The 20,877-nt window shown below is 40.0% G+C and overlaps 1 protein-coding gene across 2 annotated transcripts; it reads right to left on the reverse strand.

The window, feature by feature from the left end:
- Positions 1-1,350: 1,350 nt before the first annotated feature.
- Positions 1,351-18,647, reverse strand: SPPL2B (signal peptide peptidase like 2B). 2 transcript variants are annotated; one of them, XM_018083537.2, is made up of 14 exons: positions 18,531-18,647; positions 16,166-16,348; positions 15,375-15,464; positions 14,909-15,048; positions 13,933-14,075; positions 13,004-13,100; positions 12,724-12,840; positions 11,206-11,287; positions 10,389-10,463; positions 10,192-10,254; positions 9,215-9,314; positions 8,299-8,376; positions 5,878-6,038; positions 1,351-4,886 (listed from the first exon to the last, which is right to left on the reverse strand). In XM_018083537.2, exons 1-14 carry the CDS (start codon positions 18,630-18,632, stop codon positions 4,599-4,601), a joined length of 1,719 nt encoding a protein of 572 aa, XP_017939026.1. In that variant the 5' UTR covers positions 18,633-18,647; the 3' UTR covers positions 1,351-4,598. The 2 variants fall into 2 exon arrangements, with proteins under 2 accessions (XP_017939026.1, XP_017939027.1); XM_018083538.2 differs by having other exon boundaries at positions 4,599-4,886; positions 5,810-6,038.
- Between the last annotated feature and the right edge of the window lie 2,230 nt (positions 18,648-20,877).

Here is a 20,877-nt window from a genome sequence, read left to right on the forward strand (position 1 = left end):
TGACAAAGTTCATGCTGTAACAGCATTAAATTGTTTTTCCAATTTGCAGCAGCATTTCAGATTTTTGGATATTTATCATACATGGTCTTGGGTCTTCTCTTTGGAGTAAACTCTTCCACTGCCATTCTCGTTCTGACTCTCCTCGTGCTTTCTGAGCCATCTTCAGTTTTTTCTTATCCTCCCCCTCTCCACCCTACCCAGCACCACTGGCACAGAAACCTAAACTGAAAAGCTGTTAGTGCAGCTCTGTTTTCATGCCCTGCCCCAGCTGGGAAACCACATGTGAAATTAAAATACCTAAAGATTCATTGTTCCTTGTTGCTGATGTTTTCTGGACCTTCAACCACAGCTGCCTGAAGATGCAGCCCTGACACAGATTTCCTCTTAAAACATTGTATTTGTCATGGCAAAAGGCACCATCTCTGCAGGCTTTGGATGAATGTTTAGATCTGTTGGTGTGTCTGTATTTCACACCTGTGCCAAGCATTGACACACATTAATGCACAGTGCTGCTCAGCCAGCTTAGTCACCCAAATGTACAACAAATAACACATCAAACAATGAAACCATGCACAAAAAAGTTTTGTTCATTGATAGTCAGTGGAGCTGGCATTAAGAAATATTACAGGGCTTTATGCCCTATGCAGCCTGTGTAGTGCAAGAAACCAGAAACATGTACCCAACCACTGGGCTAAAGACAAGAACAACTGCAGGAACCTGCACTACAACAGCTGCATGTGAGCTTTAACTTCAAGGCAACACTGATCCCAAACACCCCATACAGGCTTTTTTAAAGAGCTGCAGGTAAATTCACAGCATCTCCCAGAGGCAGATTAATTAATTCACTAATAACTGCAGCCACATCCTGCAAGCTCACAGGGCTGTTATTTCAGCACAGGGTTCTGGCTGGCTCTGCAGTCACCTTCCAGCACACTCAGAAGTCACCAGGCACTGAAGTCCATGATAATCCTGATCCCAGTTGGAGCAGTGCACAGGGGATGGAAAAACCAAAGCTGACACGGGACTGTGAGTGGCTGAAAAATACTGTCAGGACTTGCAAGACATTCCTAACAAAAGCCACACTGAGGGAAATGCTCGACCAAGACATCACGAAAAACGTTCAAGAAATTTGGAAATCAACAGTTTTCTCAACGAAGTTGTCTACGAAACAGGTCAATAAACCTTTCAGAAAATAGGCTGTGCTGCAGATTTTCTGTTGCCTGGCACCTGTTCAAGTTCAGAGAAAACATTAAATATTTTCACAAGTGTAATTCTTACATAGGTGGATGTGCTTTTTTTTACTGCCAGTGGTAAAAACAATGTATTTTTTGCTCTATTTTTTTCTGTTTCTTTTTTTTATATATTTCATTTTAAATGGTCTTAATTTGTGACAAGAAAAAATAAAATTGGTACAATTAAAAAAGGGTTTAGGATACTTCTCCCTTATCTGTCACCCTTGGTAAAGTCTTTCAGGTTCCATTCTACCTTCAGCTGCATCTGTACAACCCTTCAGAAGGGCACAGTCCCAAACAAACACGAGGAAGGAACCTGATCATCACTATTGTGATCCAAAGAGCTGAGGCTTTTTATTAAAGGATTTTTTTTAGTGGGGTTGGTTGTTGTTGGGATTTGTTTGTTTGACTAAAAGAAATGCTTCCCCTGAACACATACAGGTTCTCAGGAATAAAATCCTTACTGAATTTCTAGAAAGATAAATAAAGACTTAGTATGTGAAAGACATAAACAAGAAGCCCATCAACATTACTTTTAACATTAATATTACTTTCATTACTTTAAATATTTCAACTCTAGTTTGGTGGGGGATGTGTATCTGCAATCATCAAATAAAATCAGAGTCAGTCACACTGAACTGATATTCACATTTTCCTACACAACATTAATTTTTAAATTAAGCTGATCAGGGAGGTTTTTGAAAGACAAAAAAGTACAGCCTTGGGTTTTGATGGAAGTGCTTGAACTGCCCAGGGTCAAGGACTAAACAGTCACAGCCAAACTGGAGCACCAGGGTCACCTGATTTGTACAGTACTGGGATATAGTCACTGTGTAAATTGTTGCCACTTCACATGCTTTCACTGCAGATACTGCACTGAGGAGCTGTTAGGGGTTTTTCTTCATTCTTTGCATTTTGGGGAAAAAAAAAAGGTCACAGTTAAAAGTAGATGGAAAGTCCCCAAAAGCTGAGGTGGAGCAGGTCCTCCTGCAGACCTGCCCAGGACCCAGTGGGAGCAACACAACTCTGAGATGCCCTCGAGTTCAGTGTGATCACTTCTTCCATTTGAACTGAGCTATGAACAGTCTGAGAAGCAAACTATTTCCTAATCACACAGATGCTGAAATACACTTTTCAAGTAGGTGATAAAACTTAATGCTTCCTTATCAGGAAGCTACTGGCTTTTAAGTATGTACAAAGCCACTCCAAATGTTATGACTGAGAGACAATCAAGGCCAAAAATTATAGAACTTCAGTCAGTCTTCAACGTGTTTTCTTGTTATTTATCAGGTTCATTATTTAAATACAAGATTGTTCTCTTAGTTTAATATACATACTTACACAATGGCTTAAAAATTAAGTCATAATCCAGCTGACTGAAGTTTTCAGTAAAATTTCTCTGCTGCTTTTTATTAGTAATAACTGGATCAGATTACTGCTGGCCAAAGTAACAGTCCATTAAAGAGGAGATTGAAAACCAGATCTCTTTAGTACCACCTTCCATTAGAGCAATTTGTAAATTAAATGTAGTTGCTGGCCCTTGGACTCAGCAAGCCTTCCAAAAACCTCAGTGGATCATCCTGCCAGACAAGGCTCGAGGCTTTAAGCAGGAGCTGGTGAAACTCTGAAGCCACAGTGTGGTTTTACAGAAAGCCACTCACATTCTAAGGATGCTACCACTGCCCACAGAAGTTATCTCCCAAAAAACACAGGGCAAACTTTTGGAAGACACAGCCAAAAAAAAAAAAGGCTGATATTTAATAGACAAGACATGAAAAAAAAAGCCCTTGAACTGCAACTCAACAAGCCAACTGGAGACTTAATTTCAACAGCAATGCCTCTGATGGCATCACTGTGACAATACTTTTGTAAGTGACATTTTTTGGCTCTCAAATACTCTGAAAAGCATTTCTCCCATGCAATCTGGAATCATGTTTGAGGATCCTATAACACTTCCATTTTCTGTTTCAGTTTTCATGTGAAGTGTTTGAGGCTTTCTGGAATTGCAATTTAAGTGTAGAACAGACACCTCTGATAAAGACAAATATACTTAGATGGAACAAGTAATATGCAAATCACATCATCCTTCTATGTATAAAAGTCGATGCATTAGAGACTCAAACACACAATTTCAGGAATATAAAGTAAGACCAGCTGCACCCCAAAATTTTTAAATTTGCAAATTTAAATCACAATTTAAATTCACAATGTCATGTAGCAAGACAGGCAAACCAATAGGTAAGATCCCAGGTTCATTCCAGAACCTGACAGGCCACGCTTTGCCTACTCTTGGGACAAAGACAAAACATGACTTAGGCAGCTGGTAAGTTAACTGAGCAACAAGTAGCTTTAAATCACAACTATCTGTAGCACCATATGTGCTCCCTTGGGAATGAAAAAAACCAGTTTTCTTCGAAATTAGAAATCACAATTATAGTCCTTGAATGAACAACAAATAGAAGCTCAAAGCCCCAAAACACATGAACTTTTACTGCTTTAACATTTTCCCAATGAAAATACTGCCTGCTTAGTACAGTGTTACTACCCATTTTCTTACCTATTTGGCTTGTATTTCATTTCTAAAACATTCTTAATATGCAGTTGCTTCCAAGCAGCATTCTGTGACCAACCTTGTTTGTTATCAGAGACAGCCCTTAGAGTTCATATGAATGACTAGAAAGCCTCCTGGAGCTCCACTCACCCTGCCTTTTAAACTAGACTAGTAGCCAACCCAGGTAACTAGAAGTAAAAACAAAAGTTAAGAGATGCATTTAATGCACCACGGTAGTGGAAATCCTTTCAGAGTAATGGTAATTTAACCATTCTCTGCATTTCCTGAATGTAAGTTTATACTAAAGCATTCCCTTATATCAATGGCTTTGACAAGTCAGGAGAAGCAAAGTAAAAGGTGGCAATAATAGGGAAAGTGCTAAAAAAAACCCCAAACAACCACGTTTCTCTCAACTAAGCATTGTAGCAGACTTGTTCAATGCTTTTCCTCCATGGTAACCTACACCATGCTACAGCAGCAAAACAACCACACAAGCACAGAGTACTGGGTAAATAAAGACTCTTAATGCTACCCTGGCCTAATGCAAATGGAACAAATGGTCAAAGGCATCCACTAACAGAGTGATCATTGAAACCCACACATCAGAACTCCTGGAGAGCACCATATTTCAGAAGGATGTTTGAAGGGTGTAGCTGTACCGAAGCTGGAGGCAGAACATTCCTTGTTGGATTTGCTGATCAGACTCCCAGCGAGGTTCCTCAGTGAATGCAAACCCTACTGAACCAGTCCTAAATACATACTGGTTTTATATGGATATGTTTGTGAGGGAAAGTGAGGAGTTCTTATCACACCACTTATTCCAGCTGGCTTTGCTCTGCATTTAGGCATTTGCTTTCGGGGTTGTCCTTATTCTGAGCAGCTGGTTCCTCCCTCTGTGCCACAGAGATTTCTGACTGGTCTGTCTTTGTGCTGGTGTCAGCCAGCTCCTCTTCAGCTGAGCTGGGGCCATGCAGCTCCTTCACGTGCAGGGTGGGATTGGTCATCTGCTCTGTGTCTGCTGGAGGGGCTGGCACGCTGCTGTCTTTGGGAAGCTCGGGGCAGTTGACAGGGGCTATCACCACAGGAGGCTGAGGTAGGTCTTTCTGTGAATGGAAGATCACAGTCAGAATGATGGAAAGCAAGAACCAGTTATCAGAAGTGATGGTCTTACAAGATGAAGGTTAAAAGGTCCATCATCTCTGGTACCATTCTCCAGCAGTGGACACATGCACACAGTTATCTTTTGGGTTTTACAGGGCACCAGGGGATTTTTTTCTTTCCAGAAAAGTGTTTGCTTTCTGCCTGATTGTTCCTCACCAGTTTCAGATGTGCTCTGCTGATTAGGCAGCAACAGGCAAACAGCACTTGGTCCTTGGCCACTCTGGTTCTGCCCACCTTTAATGTCAGTGATAAAGAACTGGCGACTTTTCCATTACATTTTAGATGATCTCAAATATTTCTCCAACAATTAAATTCAGTTGTCTGGAGGAAACTTGTAAAGGTTATCACAAACAGTTGAATAACAAAGTAAAACTCACTGGGGTGAACCACTAGCTTAATAGATTTGGCCTTCAAGTAATTATTCAAAAACTAAAATCATGCATCATGACAGAAATTATTCCTTTCTGAGTCAAGTTACTTTCACTTGTATCACAGTGAAACAAAGTGATAATTTACTGTACTGAACTACATTTCTACCTCCATAAACAGTAGGCTATGAAAAAAATATTTCAAGGATATGTTTTATATAGTATTAAAAACCATTATATTTTATATAATATTGTAATCTTTTACTACCAGTGATACTTTCAACAGAGATCAAACAAGTAAAATCATGACAGAATCAAGAAGGATAGACAAGGTCTACTTTACTTTTCACCAGCCAGATTCAAGTGGCCATAAACATCCTAAAAACCAGAAAAAACCTCGCTGAGGCAAGAAAAAAAGGTATGTAAAAAAAGCAAACAATGGAGCAAAACCAAAAACCTTTGTGCTTGTGCGATAATACTGCAATACTTTACTCAACTTTAATGCTAGTTAGGTTTTTATAACATTAGTATTTCCTGAAGACACTCATATCAAACTGGTATTCACCGCAAAGCCGCTGCCCGTCCAGAACATGGCAAGTTCCCTTCTCCAAAGGGCCACTGCGAAGCTGGTGAGGAGAGTGCAGGGCACTAAGTAGAGGAGAGCAGGCTGGCCCATCTGCATCAGTGCCAAGGCAACAAAGGTCACAAGAAGGCCTATGCCATAGGCTGCAAGAAAACAAACCCAGCAAAAAAACCCAGTTATTCGGATGTAGCTTTGCTCAAGGACAACTAAATAATTAGCTAGAGGAGCATTAACTTTTTTCAAGTAATATTTTTTCAGGCCTCCTTAGAGAGAAGCATTATTTACAAATGGAAAACTGGAATTACTACAGTCTTTCTATTGATAATAATATGTTGTGAAAGTAGTGTGATTGGCCTAGTTCATAGTGTGTGGTTAAAGCATTACCCTAGGCAAAAATAAACAAATGAAGTATTGCACCTCATATTGTATTTATGAATTCAGCAGATATAGACAAATATTTTGACCATGATTATGTGCTTCTCTTTTGGATTGGCTTTACTATCCTGCCACACTGCTAAAATAAAAAAAAAAAACAGCAAGTTGTATGTTATAATTTGTTATTACTTTCTATTTAATTTCTGCATAAATGTGGCAAAATTTATTTAGTAGAACACGAGCAGCGTGGATCCCATATTGTAATTATTTTCAATTACATTTTCAAAACAATGAAGTTAATCCAACTGATTTTTATTCAAGAAAACAGGTGAAGAAAGACATTGAGGGGCTGAAGCCAGTCCAGGCAAGGGCAACGGAGCTGGGGATGGGTCTGGAGCACAAGTCTGATGAGGAGCAGCTGAGGGAGCTGGGGAGGCTCAGCCCGGAGAAAAGGAGGCTCAGGAGGGACCTTCTTGCTCTGCAACTCCCTGACAGGAGGGAGGAACCAGGTGGGGGTCGGGCTCTGCTCCCAGGGAACAAGTGAAAGGATGGGAGGAAACAGCCTCCAGCTGTGCCAGGGGAGGTTTAGGTTGGATATTGGCCAGAATTTCCTCCCCCAAAGGGTTGTGCAGCGCTGGCACAGGCTGGCCAGGGCAGTGGTGGAGTCACTGTCCCTGCAGGGATTGAAAAGCTGTGTAGATGTGGCACTTGGGGACATGGTTAGTGCTGGCCCTGGCAGTGCTGGGTTAACAGCTGGACCTGATGATCTTAGAGAGCTTTTCCAACCTAAATGATTCTGTGATTAGAATACTCAATAACTCTTTACAGTTCTTGAAAATGTTTTTTTTTTCAGAGCACATTCTGTTACTATTGAGAGTTCCTTATATCTAGTTAAAATAATTTTTATTGTGACTTAAGTCCATTGCCTCACATCTTATCTGCACACCTGTAAGAAAAGTCTCTCTGTCCTCTCTGCAGCCTCCCATTAGGCAGTTGTGGGACAGCAACAGAATCTCTTCTTTTCTTTTTTTTTGCCTTCTCTTCTTTTACAACCACGTGCTCCAGCCCTCTGCCATCTTGAAGGTCTCCACTGGATTTACTCCAGTATGTCAATGACTGTCTGGCACCAGGGATCCTGGTTAAGATTCAGTCTTAAATGACAAATTGAGAGGAATAATCATTTCTCTCATAACTGATGACTCCACCTTGCTAACTGAGCCCTTTTCAGTGCTGCAGTACCACACTGCTGACTCTTTATCAATACAACATTTTCTATCGTTTTCTGCAAATGATATAATTTTGAAAATACCAGGTAAGACAACAGTTTAAGTAGGTATGAGAGGAAATGACTTGGACCACTGAAATAAAAACATCTCTCTAACCCTGCTAGGAGTCTCCATGACCTAGGTATTTTTTCCAAAGAATTTCTACAGCAGTTGTTCATGAAAATTTTTCACTACATTAATTGCAAGCACTGGAAGTCTTTGCTGGCAAAAGTGTGTTGTAAGAAAGCCAAGAGGAACCTGTCAGATCCTATTCATCAGGTGTATTTACACCCATGGCATTTAACTCTGTGGATTCTACAAACTAAGGAAGAAAACTAATGTAGATATGTTATAGTCATCATAATACAACACAGTTCCCTGCATCACAGCTCATGGGTCTTTAGAATACACAAAAAATTAAGAACAAAGTCAAAGGACGATATCCCTGAACCTGAATTCTCACGCACCATAAACTCAAAAGATTCATGAATCAAGAAACCAGAATGAGCAGAGGTGAGCACATGTAAAGATAGTGGAGCTGCAAGGGTTCTAGTGAGACTCTTACACAAGGCAGAACAGCTCAGGAAAGCCACACCAGCTGGTTTTGTGCTGGAAGATCTAGCCTTGAAAGCACTTTGCTAAAATATTCCTGTTTAATAATAAAAGGAGAAGGGTAAAATCATGCCATGCAAGATTGAGGACATGCTTTCAAGAGGAAGCAACTCCTTTAGGTCTTGCATTCAGGTGTCACTGTGGTACATACCTATTGTGCAGGCTACAAAATAGACTCTGGATGACTGCACCTGAATATCAAATCTATGGCAATAGGCTACCAGTAAGCCTAGGAAAGGAAAGAACAGTTAAACATGTATCAACCTATAGTCACACACTAAGATATGCAAAATCATCAAACCAGCTGGGACCTTTTAAGAATTTTTTCCCCCAACACTTCCTCGGAACCCTGTGTTTAAACACCATGACAGCACAACTTACAAACCAGTTATATGATAGCACAAGTCCAGTCCAGTACAACAAAAGTACTCCAATAGTAAAATTAATAGCTTTAAATATATAGCTCATAGATAAAAAACATCATCTGATCCTTACTAAACAGTTGTAAAAATACAGTGTTCACAACAAGATTTTGTTCATTATATTTCCCAAAATACAAGAAAATAAACAGTTGATTTCCCAGAAGAAATCTGAAAGCCAGAAGGTGTATACTTGTTTTCACCTGCAGTGATGCCAGGTGTTCTTCTACATACTATCTAAAATCAAATTTCAGAGAAGGTGGGGTAGAAACACTGAATATAGTATCACTAACAAAATTAGGAAGGTTTGAATGGTCAGATGTGTGTACTGAAACAATGTGCAAATGGACAAATAATTTCCTTTATCACCAGACTATTAAAGATGTTTTATAGCATAAAATCAGTTGCTAAATCAACTCTTGCAATTTCTCTATATTTGTTGACATCACTGCACGTGAAAGTGAACCATAAAATTAATTTAATTTCTTATTGAGAAAGTGAATAGTGCAGAAAAAAAAGGAAGCTCTACTCACAAATTTATCAGGTTTATAATAGTCAAATCAAACTTTCCACTTGAATCAGAAGTACAAGAGGAACAAACTAATATGACAGTGTAACAAGTAAAATTCTTAACCTGCTAAACAATACCTGGAACTAAAATGTCTCCAAATCCTAGCAGAGAAAAAGGCCTGTCACACAGAGCCAGTGGTGAGGAATTCAGTCGTGGAACCTTCAGGACCATTGGGAGCTTAGAATGAGAGAGACACATGTCTGATAAAAAGCCATTTTCTCTATACAGTGGCACCACCTTCCAGAACTTGTTCCTGTTGTACTCAAACTGCAGGCTTCGAATACAGCAAATGTATCTTTTTTTACATTCATATTACATACAATACTACTGACATCTAACAAAATGCATAAGATAGGAGTGATGAAATACACTATTTTAATTTCAAAATCCTCACATGCAGTAGGGTATCAACTCTGCTTTAACTGCAGGAATGTAAAAAATTTAGGTAAGTTGCTACAAGCATAAGAAATAACCATTTATACAGTTATTCATCTGCTTGCAATAAAAGTCTCACAAGAGCAAAGACATGAATAATTTTAAAAAGCACATTTTTCAAATCACTTTAAAGATTTTTCCCTTGCCCCCCAGTTATTTATTACACAATTTATTCCTCTTTATTACACAATTTGCAATGCTGAAGCATAGTATGCCAAGGTCCATTGCAATTCTCTTTATTACAGTACACTAAAGAAACCTTTATGTTATTTTTTCATTTCTTATATTAGTATCAAAATAATCCTATCTGCTTGTACTTTCATTATTGTTTTATACAATTCATTCTGTGGCCAAGTTTTTGTGAAGCTGAGCTAACCAGCTTCCTTAGACTGAAAGCCTTTTAAAGAAAGACAAAGGAAAACCAAAGCTGGTGTGATGAACCACTACAAGTCTGCCTTGCCCCCCTCAAAATAAGTGCTCAGGAGCACTTAATTCCCACATTAAGTTCTTTTCAGACTGGCATCTCCAGCTTTCTGGTTTTTGAATTTTAGGAAAGTTAGAAGTGTAATAGTTGGAAGTTAGTTTTTAGACTTTTAGATTTTCAGACTACATGCAGTACCTTCTCATGAGTGGCAGAATCCGATGGGCCTGCAGCCACCTCCACCATTATACTCTCCCCAGTCTAAATTAAAAAGGGGAAAATTGTAAATCAGCTTTTCACTCAGCAGCTCTGGGATCATGGAGGGAACACACAGAGAAACAGGTCGTTACACTCTGCTCTGTGGGCAGCAGCCAACACAGAAGTATTTTACTTACCTTTGTTAAAAAAGGTGTGATAAATACAAAGAATACATCATACACAAAAAGGACCAGCAGGAGCAAGGTACAACCCTGAAGGAAGAGACAAGATACTTGCTATTTACACACTATGCACTAATAAACAGCAAAGAATTAATAATTAGCAGACTGCTCAAGGAAAAAGCTAACAAAGAGTAAAGTAAGTCACCCATATATTTTTCATAATTCCTGTATGTTTTAGATGGAGGAATTTGGTCTCACATGCACCATATAAAAACAAGTAATTCTTGGACACAAAATTACATTTTAGTCCCTAAAATTCTTTATCATGTAAAATCTGCAAATGGTGCCTTTTCAGTTTGCCAGGAAATATGAAGCAGTTCTGCACTGGAGGATGCCAGGCACAGCTTGAAACACTCCCCACCTATATGCTGCCAGTTTATACACATTTATAGGTGAAGATACCTTGAAGCAGAGTTTGAAAAGCTGCTTAAGGGGTAACTAAATGACTAATACTGATTTTTGTCTGAGGACACTAAGTTCAGAAAGATTTGAAAAAAAACACCAGAATGATGCATTAATTGTGTGTCAATTGGAAAACAAACAAACAAAACCCCCTCATCAAAACAAAATCCACAAATGAGTGGGTGGTGTGTATTTACTCTACAGAACAATCACATGCCAATTATTGGTCTACATTATATTCATTACATCCCTCTTTTCCCAGCAGCATATGAATGTTAAGTGCATTTCCAAGCCAATGCACACCATTATAAGTGACTGCTCTGTTCATACATGCAAATATCCTCTCTTTACATCTGTTTAACTTTCATACCTTAAACGTAGGCAGGCGAATTGTTTTCAACATGTAAAGACAGAAAGCAATTCCTAAAGCATCTTGCAGAACCCAGGCCCACCTTAAAAAGAGGAGAGCAACAGTTTTGTGGGAAACAGTAGGAAAGGCAGACCAAGCCTTGTCCTCACTAAGGACCTGCTTGGGACAAAAAATAGTACTTTATTCAAAGTGCTTGCTTGAAATCAATGTTGTTATCAGTGTGCATTTGCAAATGGGAAGTTGTGCTTGATCAACCTGATAACCTTCCACACAGAAGTGACTGGGAGAGGAGGGAAGGTGGGTGGGACACTGTCAGTGTAGACTTCAATAAAGCTTTCCACTGAGAATCTTCCATAAGATCCTCATGGAGAGACTGATGAAGTACAAGCTGAAGGAGCAGTGAGGTGGATTGAAAACTGGCCTAATGAGGTCACTGGATACCAAAACAGGAGGTGTTGGGGCCTCAGAACTCTTGTGTGCTGAGGCAAATCTACAGTTGGGGCTGGTTTTCGACTCTCCTTTGCAGCACAGAAGTGCTCTTTGCTTTACTCTCCACTGTTAGGGTCAAAGAGAAGCAAGATCTGAGGTAACCCTTTCCCCTAAAATGGCTAGGGTCTAGGTGCAGATGGGAGATTATTCTGTTGTGATCAATCCCTGTGCACTTTCTGATGGAGGTTTGTGCAGGAGATGCTCAGGTCCACCCCAGCTTTGAGGCAAAAAATGGGATTTCTTAATCCCAAATATCACAGCTTGAGATATCTCTATAGCACTTCTGTGCTCCTCAGCCTGACACTTATCTCTCTAAAAGGTGTTTCAGGGTTGATGCTTCTTGGATTTGAGTTCTGTCACTGAATGATCCACACAGAACATGGACTGCACAAATGCAGTAACTGGCATTCAAGGCACAAGCCAGATATCTTTGGTATCACCAGCAGAAACACAAGCCAGTATTTCACTTCCAATGCTGAATCCCTGACAGAGGGACCAAGAAAATGAACACATCCTGTATATATGGGGAGACTGGACCATCTGGGAGTGAGGTAAGAGGTAAAAAACCCCAAATCAAACCCAAACCACAACACATCATAAAATATCCACCTCTAACAAAACTGCTAAGCACATGGTACAGTTAGGTACAGCAGCAATGCTGGCTGTAGAGAATTACTGACTAACACCAGACAGCTGAAAGAAACTACAGATCTTACAATCTTCCCAGCTCTTATTCTCATGAAGAAATAAGTTAGACAAGTTGTGTCCAACTTTCCATTCCCCTTCTGAGAAGCTGTCTGAAGTCAAAGAGCTCAGAATGCTGACTGGGACTCAGAGAAATTAAACTTAACAAGAGGCAGTTTTCTGTAATTAAACCAACAAGAAAAAGGTGAAGCACATGAGGAACAACTAAGAATTTCTACCTGTCACTCCTAAATTCCGGATACATTTAGGCTTGTGTAGATGTCAGTTACTTATACTATAAAGCATATTACAATTTTTAGCACAGAAAATAAAATGCACACTTACTGATCTTCATTTCTGAAGACTCCCCAGACCACACTGACAGAGATACAAAATACTGCCAAGAGCAGCATCCGGACCTGGGGACGCTTGTGAAAATAAGGCAAGTTGTTGTCTGGGATTCTGAAAACAAAGCACAGGAAAGCTACAGTTGTCTGTGTAGTTACCCTCTTTCTTTATAAACATTTTGAATTATGAAGCCACCTTGTAAATCCCACACCTACCAAACAGTATTTTGTTTACCTGTTAAAGTTTATCTGTTAAAAATTTAGGAGTTGCCACATACCTGCACTTTCCCAAGGGGAATCTTCTTACAAAGGGAGACAGACAACTGTAGAGACCAATTGAGGCAGCCAGGCAGAATATCCCTATAATAACATAGACTGGGGAAAAAAAAAGTACTCAGTCCAAGCTGGATGATGCAAGAGATCCTTTTTTTTCATATCCTGACTGAACAAAGAACAGTCAATAAGCCTAAATGAGAAATAAGGCTAACATTTAAGCAGTGAAAGGTAAATTCTTGATTAGATTTATGCTCTTTGACTATCTAATTCTAGCTCCTTTTACTCAGGTGTACTTTATGCAATACCTACTTCAACAAATCAAAACCTCTGTGCTAATATTCTTAAAGTAAGTCATAAACCTAAAAGGCAACCTATGGTGAAGTGTTTATCTTTTCTTTATCCAGGAGCACTATAAGGGAACTCTTAAAATCACTCAGTAGCAAAATTAATTAATTCAGATGGGATGCACATCCCACTACTTCCTCAGAAATATGGGGGTGGCAGTTCCAGTGCATTAGGCTCTCATGGTTTTTTGTCAAACAGTTTAATAAATGATCAATGGAAATTTATCATCTTTATAAAGATAAAAAAAATTGATCCTGGATCCCATAACTTGACTTCAAATTGAACAGTAATGGAGAGACAAGAATAGGTTTGAGAACACAAGAACAGAAGGTGGAATATACTAAGTCTGTATCTACTTAATGGACTTTAATGTTTGAAAGAAGCTCTATGATCACCTAATCCAGCCTCACTAAAAGTAGAAATCTACCCAGTGGGTTTTCTTACAGGGTTTTAAATCATATTGGGATGAAGAAACATGACAGAAGACAGAAATTTCATAATTATTTTCACAGTAAAAATGCCCTTTAAACGATGACAGCCTCGTGATACTGAAAATGTATCAATACAAATACAGCCTCAGGAGTACCTAAGTGGTCATAGAAGAAATAAAGCAGGACGAGCATTGAGCAGCACATCACCACAAACACACAGATCATGATTGGGGTCACATCCACCGTTTCATCGTCGTGTTTCTCTGTCCCATCGTCACGTTTGTGCTTCATGTACCTCCTGAAAGAGTAACAGTGGCTACAGTGAGCACATTCCTTCTGCAACAAAACACACAAGGGTGCTGAATCTTCAGTAAGAAATATGTGAGGTTGGAAAACATGTCATGACACCAGTGCCTGCTTTGACTCCCACTCAAGTCAGTGGAACAACACATTTTCTGTGGATGTGTGAACAACAGATATAACACAGTGCACAAACCAGTAACTGCTGCATTAGTTTATCCAGAGTGCTATTTTCATTCACCAAGAACTCAACTGAATCCTGAAAATTACCACAGAACAGTTGGCTGACTTCAGAAGAAATCCTTAAGTGAGGTTATGCCAGTGTTAGAAATAAGCATGACACAGTCACCTCCTCCTCCAGCCCCCCTTTCTGGGAAAAAGTAACCATAAAATTCCATTAAAAGATTCATAACAAACATAGCATATGTTAGCCACCTAATCAATTTGGTTTGCATTATACCAGTAAAAGCAGGTTTGGTTTTTTTTTTTAACAAGATATTTTTCTGGTGGAATTTTGCAAAAGCCCAACAGGAAGCCTATTACTTTATAACTTTCTTTTTTTGAGCTTTTCAAAGGTTTGGCCTTTTGACAGGGCAAAATACTAAAACACTCTACATGCAATTTTTACTGTAATGATTTCCTACAGTGACCAAGTCAATAGAAGACTCAGGGCCTTTCAAACATCACATCAGTATTTTCCCATTCTGGTTACACAGACAGTCTCTAAACCTCACTAGCAGACCTGCCAGGTGATCTTCACATAACCACCATAATATTTTTTTTTCTATGAAAAATACAAGAAAACTGACGTGCTGAATTCCAGGTACTCACTTTTTCACATCTCTGCTTCCTGCCCAGTAGCCTCCAATTGCAACAGTCCCCACAGCCATGACAAAGATAATCACCATGTTGTAGTCCAGCACAGGCTCATTTGGTGCATACATTGCCCCTTTCACTGAGCTGCCAAAACTCTGTGGAGGTAAATATGAGTTGTGAAGGACATCCAAAAAGCTACCTTAGCAAAGGTTCTCTTATTTAATTTTCACTAAGCAGGCTCAGAATCATGTTTTATTATAAACACTTAGGAGTAATCTATTGGCTCTGCTATTAGTGATATTTATTTCCAGCACCAGGCTCCATTTTGATTTTATTCCAAAGATGAGAAATAACCTCCCAAGAGATCTGCATTTTTTTCAAAACCCAATAATGCAATCTTCATGAGTACAGCTTCCTACATGAGATAATATTATCTCTTACATGAGATAATCTAAATGAGAGCATTTAGCATCAAGTTTACCTTGCCAATATCTAACATGTCAGTATAGCTGAGCAGAGCCACAGGAATATCAATCTCTTCATACTGACTCCTGTTTCCCCCAGGAGGAACCTGAAAGACAGTTCAGAGGAGGTAAGAATATTTCTGCTAATAATTCTACTGCTTAAAAAGGGTTAAACTTGCAAGTTCTGTTTCTGCCAATTTGAAAAATGTTCTAGAAAGGAACATAATGACAGCAAAAACTCAAGGTCAAAATGTATGACTGTTCCCAGTAAAACAGAAGTCATTAAGGACTGCAACAGCAAAATGCAGCAACCAAAATTCAAGCAGTATCTTTTGCACATCAGGGTCATGGTTTTAGGGCTGATGTGTGCCTCTAGTACTGATTGTACTCAAACCTACTAATTTTATTTTCAAAACTACTAATTTTACAAAACACATGCTGGTGATGCTCCAGCTGAATCTAAAGCACCAGATTCAGTGTGGTAGTACAACAGAGTCAAGAAACCAACCTCCTCCTTTGATTTCAGTATTTCACATGGAATAACAGTAATACTGAGCTCTTGACTTGAATATCACATGAGCTCTGTGCAGACTCTTCCTGCTTAAGTGAGTGCCTCTTGTTGTTTCATTTATTATTCCTTCAGATGTATGACTTCAAGACATAATTATGCAATGTACACACAGGCAGAATACACACACATTATTTATTTTAAAGAGAAGCATCAAATACCAGCAATGTGCACCGAAGACAAGACAATATCTAACATCAGAGGAGTATCAGCAACATAGAAAGATAAAAAGAGACTCACCAGTCTCTCCCTACTAACAATCAGCAGCCCACGAGCTCCATTTATCTGAGCAAGCCTCACTTTCTCATAGAAGGTGCAATTTCCTCTCATCACCATGGGGATTTGATTATTAAATCCCCCATCAGGTACATCAGAAGGAGAACACAAAACAGATGCTGTCTGATCCTGGAGTTGCAGAAGTGACTGAAAAAAAAAATCAGTTAAACACACTATATATCAGTTAAACATAAATATATCATATATCCCTAAAATTATCAAAGAAGAGCAGGAACCACAGAGTTTCTAAAGGGTAATTTAAAATTTTCAAGTAATGGAGTGATTTGAGTATTCTCAGAGAAACACAAAACAGTGCTGCCCTCTCTATTATGTTGGGTCCTGCCTTGCTTCACCTTATTTTGCAGAAGTCTACTGGTAATAAAATTTGGGTTATGATCTGCACTTGCATTTGTTTTCTTCAGCACCACTGCTGCTCTGCTGCCTGCAACCAAGATGTGGGAGGAGTAAAGCAAAGTGTTACCATTGCTGGGGTGGCAGAGTGGCAGGCTGGGATGAGGGAGGGTATGAACAGCTAGAAACTGAAACACAGGCTGGGGGAAAGTACAAATGCACAGGCAACAAAAATAAACTTCCACGTTGAAACCTACCATATTCAGTGAGCTGAGATTTTGTATCCCAAGTACTTAAATACTGGATTCTAGGCTGCTTCTCTCACTGCTTGTGATCCACAGATATTGCAAGCCTGCCCCAATTCTTAGTTTTAACCCTCCTGAGACCCAAAGACATCCAGTCTGGTGTGTTTAAACAGGAACATCCCAAAGACACTTCAAAGTTTTAGAAGTAACACTGGCACAAATTGTTCCTTGCAAAATCTAAACAACCACCAGCATCTTTGCCCAGTTCTGTTTGCAAGTCATCTGAAAACTGAAAATTATCTATCAATACCTGAGTTGTGCTAAGAGAAGCAGGTCTCAGTCCTCACTGGAGGTGAGCTGTTTGGGAGCTGAGGTTTGGGAAGTGCCAGGGTAAAGTTTTAAACTGAAAAACTGGCAGATGGAACACTCTGTATTAGAAACCCACAGGTACATGATAAAATACCTGTGTGACAGACTCTCTGGTTTTAGGAGGGGAAGGTAAGCACCAGGCTGTTGGTAGCTCCAGGCTTATTCAGAAAACTGCTGTTTCCAACCTGACTCCTACTTTAGAGACAGTAAAATTCTCTGCACACACTTCCTGGTTGTCCAAGTTTCAGGTAAGCTTATCACTCTATCAGAGCAGAACACAAATGCAGAGTGAGCTCAGGCTGGTGCACTGCACCACCTCAGTTAATGAATTGTACTGCTGGAGTAGGGAAGGAGAAGGAGGGAGAATGTGAAAGAAGGGAAAAGCAAGAGAGAACTGAGGAAGGAAACAGAGATATGCAAGGGATCCAGCATACCCAACCCAAGTGTATGGGGAAGTGTCTCTGCAAGCTATTCTGGACTAGGTTGGCTCCTGCAGAGCTACTGAAAGATATTTCCAGTGAATTTTTATGAGACTGATTGAAACGAGATGTTTACAGTACAGTCCCCAACCCTCATAAATACAAGTCTGTCAGGTAAGTGCTGCTTCATGTTACACAGTGAGGGCAAGGGCAAGAGTTCATCAGCTGGGTCTGCACAAGGCAAAGGCAGCTATTGATGTATCTGGGGACTGATCTGCATTTGCAATAAACTCATCACAGTAATTAAGACTTGATTATACATCAGTAAGGAACACTAATAATTCTGTGGGGCACTCAACTGGTAAATCAAGGAATACAATGAACCAAGTATCAGTCAACTACATCTTCCTCTATTAGTAGCTCATCAAAGTGCATTTGCTGATTTCATCACCCAGTGACAGTAACTCCTCCTCACAGAATGAAGAACTGACCCAATTGTCAGCTCACACAGATTTAGAGAATGCAGCAAAAGCTTGACACAGTTTGTGACTACTTAATCTTACACTTGACAAAACTATGAATCACTAAGAAAGCACTAAAGCTCACAGTTCAGTACATTAACAAAGCCACGTGGTATCTTCTCGTATCATGTTGATATACAAAAACTCCTTTCCAACCCCAGCTATGCATCATTTTCATTTCATTGATCACAGTGTCGGAAGATTTTTGTTTTGAACCAGTAATAGTCATTACCTCTGCCTGGAAATGAATATTGCTATCTTAGTACTGCCTAGAGTGATCTTAACAGATAAAAATATTTTCTAAGTAAGAGCAAACAAAGCAATTGCTTCAAATTCTACTAATCCAAGTAAGAAATTACAAGTTTCCTTGAAACAAAGGCATTTTTGAGTGCATTCTTCTGTCATTACTTAGCTAGGTACTTACAGCTTTACCCAGATCATGTGGCAAATGGGCCCACTGAGAGTTGAAGAGGATACAGTAGTCTTTTCCTTTGCTGCTCCCCTTCTCTGAAAGGACATGTACCATCCCATACTCGCAGTACACCTGAAAACATAGCAAAAATTTCACCATGAGAATTTTAAGTCACATAAAATAGCAGAAGTGATGGACATAACTTGCTGATGACTGGCCTGCTTTCTATTTCTTTAAGAAAAGATTCTACAAAGTTTCTGTATCTGTGCAAGGAGTACAGTGGAATTTGTTATCATTTCCATCATGCTTCAAAGAAAGACTTCAAGATACATTAGGCAGATTCCCTCCTACACAGCAACTGGTCAAAGAATCAAACGAAAGCTTAGTGGATGTGTTTTAAAAAAAAACCAACAAAAGAAACCAAAAACCTCAGCCACAAACAACACAGCCAGACTGGTGCATACATGGATATAACCAGAGCAAGGGAAAGAAGCTGGAGTACTGTGGAACACACATGAGAGTTGGAGTACTGTGCTCAGCTCTGGGGCTTCCAACATAAGAAGGACACAGACCTGTTGGAGCAAGTCCAGAGCAGTCCATGGAGATGCTCCAGGGCTGGAGCCCCTCTGCTCTGGAGCCAGGCTGGGAGAGCTGAGGGTGTTCACCTGGAGGAGAGAAGGCTCCAGGGAGAGCTGAGAGCCCCTTGCAGGGCCTAAAGGGGCTCCAGGAGAGCTGGAGAGGGACTTTGGACAAGGGATGGAGGGACAGGACAAGGGGGAGTGGCTTCCCAGTGACAGAGGCAGGGTTAGATGGGATATTGGGAAGGAATTCTTTACTCTGAGGGTGGTGAGGCCCTGCCAACCTTCTCTGGTTGCCCAGAGAAGCTGTGGCTGCCCCACCCCTGGAAGTGTTCAAGACCAGGGTGGATATAGCTTTGAACAGCCTGGTCTAGCCCACCCCATGTCAGGGGCCTGGGAGTAGATGATGTCTAAGGTCCTTTACCAGCCAAACTATTCTATGATTCTATGAATAAGAGGCCTGGCCCTTAGCAACTTTTGAAAGTACAGCCTAAAGTAACAATCAACTCTAGATTCACATCACACCAAAACTCAACCTTGGACACCTTTGCTGTAGATGTGATAAGACCCCACAGCAGCAGCAGCTCTTTTTCTGTCCTAGGTAGCACATGTAGACTCTCAAATCTACATACTGCATTTATTTATTCCTGCTTCAGTGACCAGCAGTCACTGCTGTCAAAACTCCAACAATATATGCTATAAGTACTGAAGATTACATATCTAGGATTTATAATTAGAGGCCTGTGTCTGGCTGGAATGGAGTTAATTTTCTTCACAGCAGCTGGTATGGTGCAGTGGTTTAGATTTGTGCCCAAACCAACACTGATAACAAACTAATGTTTTAGTTATTGCTGAACACTGTGCACAGTGTCAAGGCCTTCTGTGTTTCTCACTCTGTCCCCACAGTGAATTGGAAGAGACTGGAAGAGGCCACAACTAGGTAGATGATTAAACAAAGATATTTGATGCCATAGAACGTCATGCTTGTTTTTATAAGGAGGTCAGTCACCTTTTGCATCATGTAAATGTCACAATCCTCCTGAAAAACTCCTGGAAACTGAAGTAAGAGAACATAATCCTGTAGGAATTTGGAGAAAGAGAACAAGGACTACGGAGAAAAGGAAACATATTAACATGGAGCAAATATACCAGTTTTAGGCATCTTCACAGTTGTGATACACTGCACTCTGTGTGTACTCTGCTTGTTCAGCAAAGTGCTCAAACTACATCTAACTGCAAAATGTGCTGCTTTTAACTTCATTCTCATATTAATTGAGCCAAAATAATTGTAAATCCTCCCCACCCTCAGAAGGTGTTGAAGAAACACAAAGTGCATCATGAGGTCTGTTCTTACTGTTCTAAGGACCCTGAAACAAACCCTGCTGCCCATTTCTAAATGACAAATGGGTCCCTTGTGATGCTTCTCCCTCTGACAAGAGGCTCTTGTCCTGGCTGGAACAAGAAGGCATTCAGAGTGTCATTTTAACATCAGCCAAGTCACCATTGAGTTCTGGGGGACACTTCTGTGCTCCTTGGGGCAGCAAGGCTGGGATTGCAGGTTCTGTCTTGGAAGGAGTGTCAGGCACCATCTCCACTCATTGAAACAGTGTAAGTTAAGAACTCTTTACTTCATACAAAATACCAAACATCAGTTCCTCGGTACCAAGTCTGCTCACATGCATTCTGTGACCATCTGCTCAGGTTTGAACCGACACCTTAAGAATTCAATTTAAGCTCTGACCAGCTGCTGCAAAAAGCTTTCAATGTTTCAGACAAAAAGA

This window comes from Manacus vitellinus, unplaced genomic scaffold, assembly GCF_001715985.3.
Source record: "Manacus vitellinus isolate BGI_N305 unplaced genomic scaffold, ASM171598v3 scaffold_64_pilon, whole genome shotgun sequence".
NCBI lineage: Eukaryota > Metazoa > Chordata > Aves > Passeriformes > Pipridae > Manacus > Manacus vitellinus.

What these genes read in the sequence shown, in the direction of transcription:
- SPPL2B (XM_018083537.2), bottom strand. Translation starts at nt 18,632, where the DNA reads ATGGTACATGTCCTTTCAGAGAAGGGGAGCAGCAAAGGAAAAGACTAC. An exon ending in GGAAGCAGAGATGTGAAAAA is followed by an intron (nt 14,076 to 14,908) that starts GTGAGTACCTGG and finishes TTACTCTTTCAG; the next exon opens with GAGGTACATGAAGCACAAAC. An exon ending in TGGAGACATTTTAGTTCCAG is followed by an intron (nt 8,377 to 9,214) that starts GTATTGTTTAGC and finishes TTCCTTTCCTAG; the next exon opens with GCTTACTGGTAGCCTATTGC.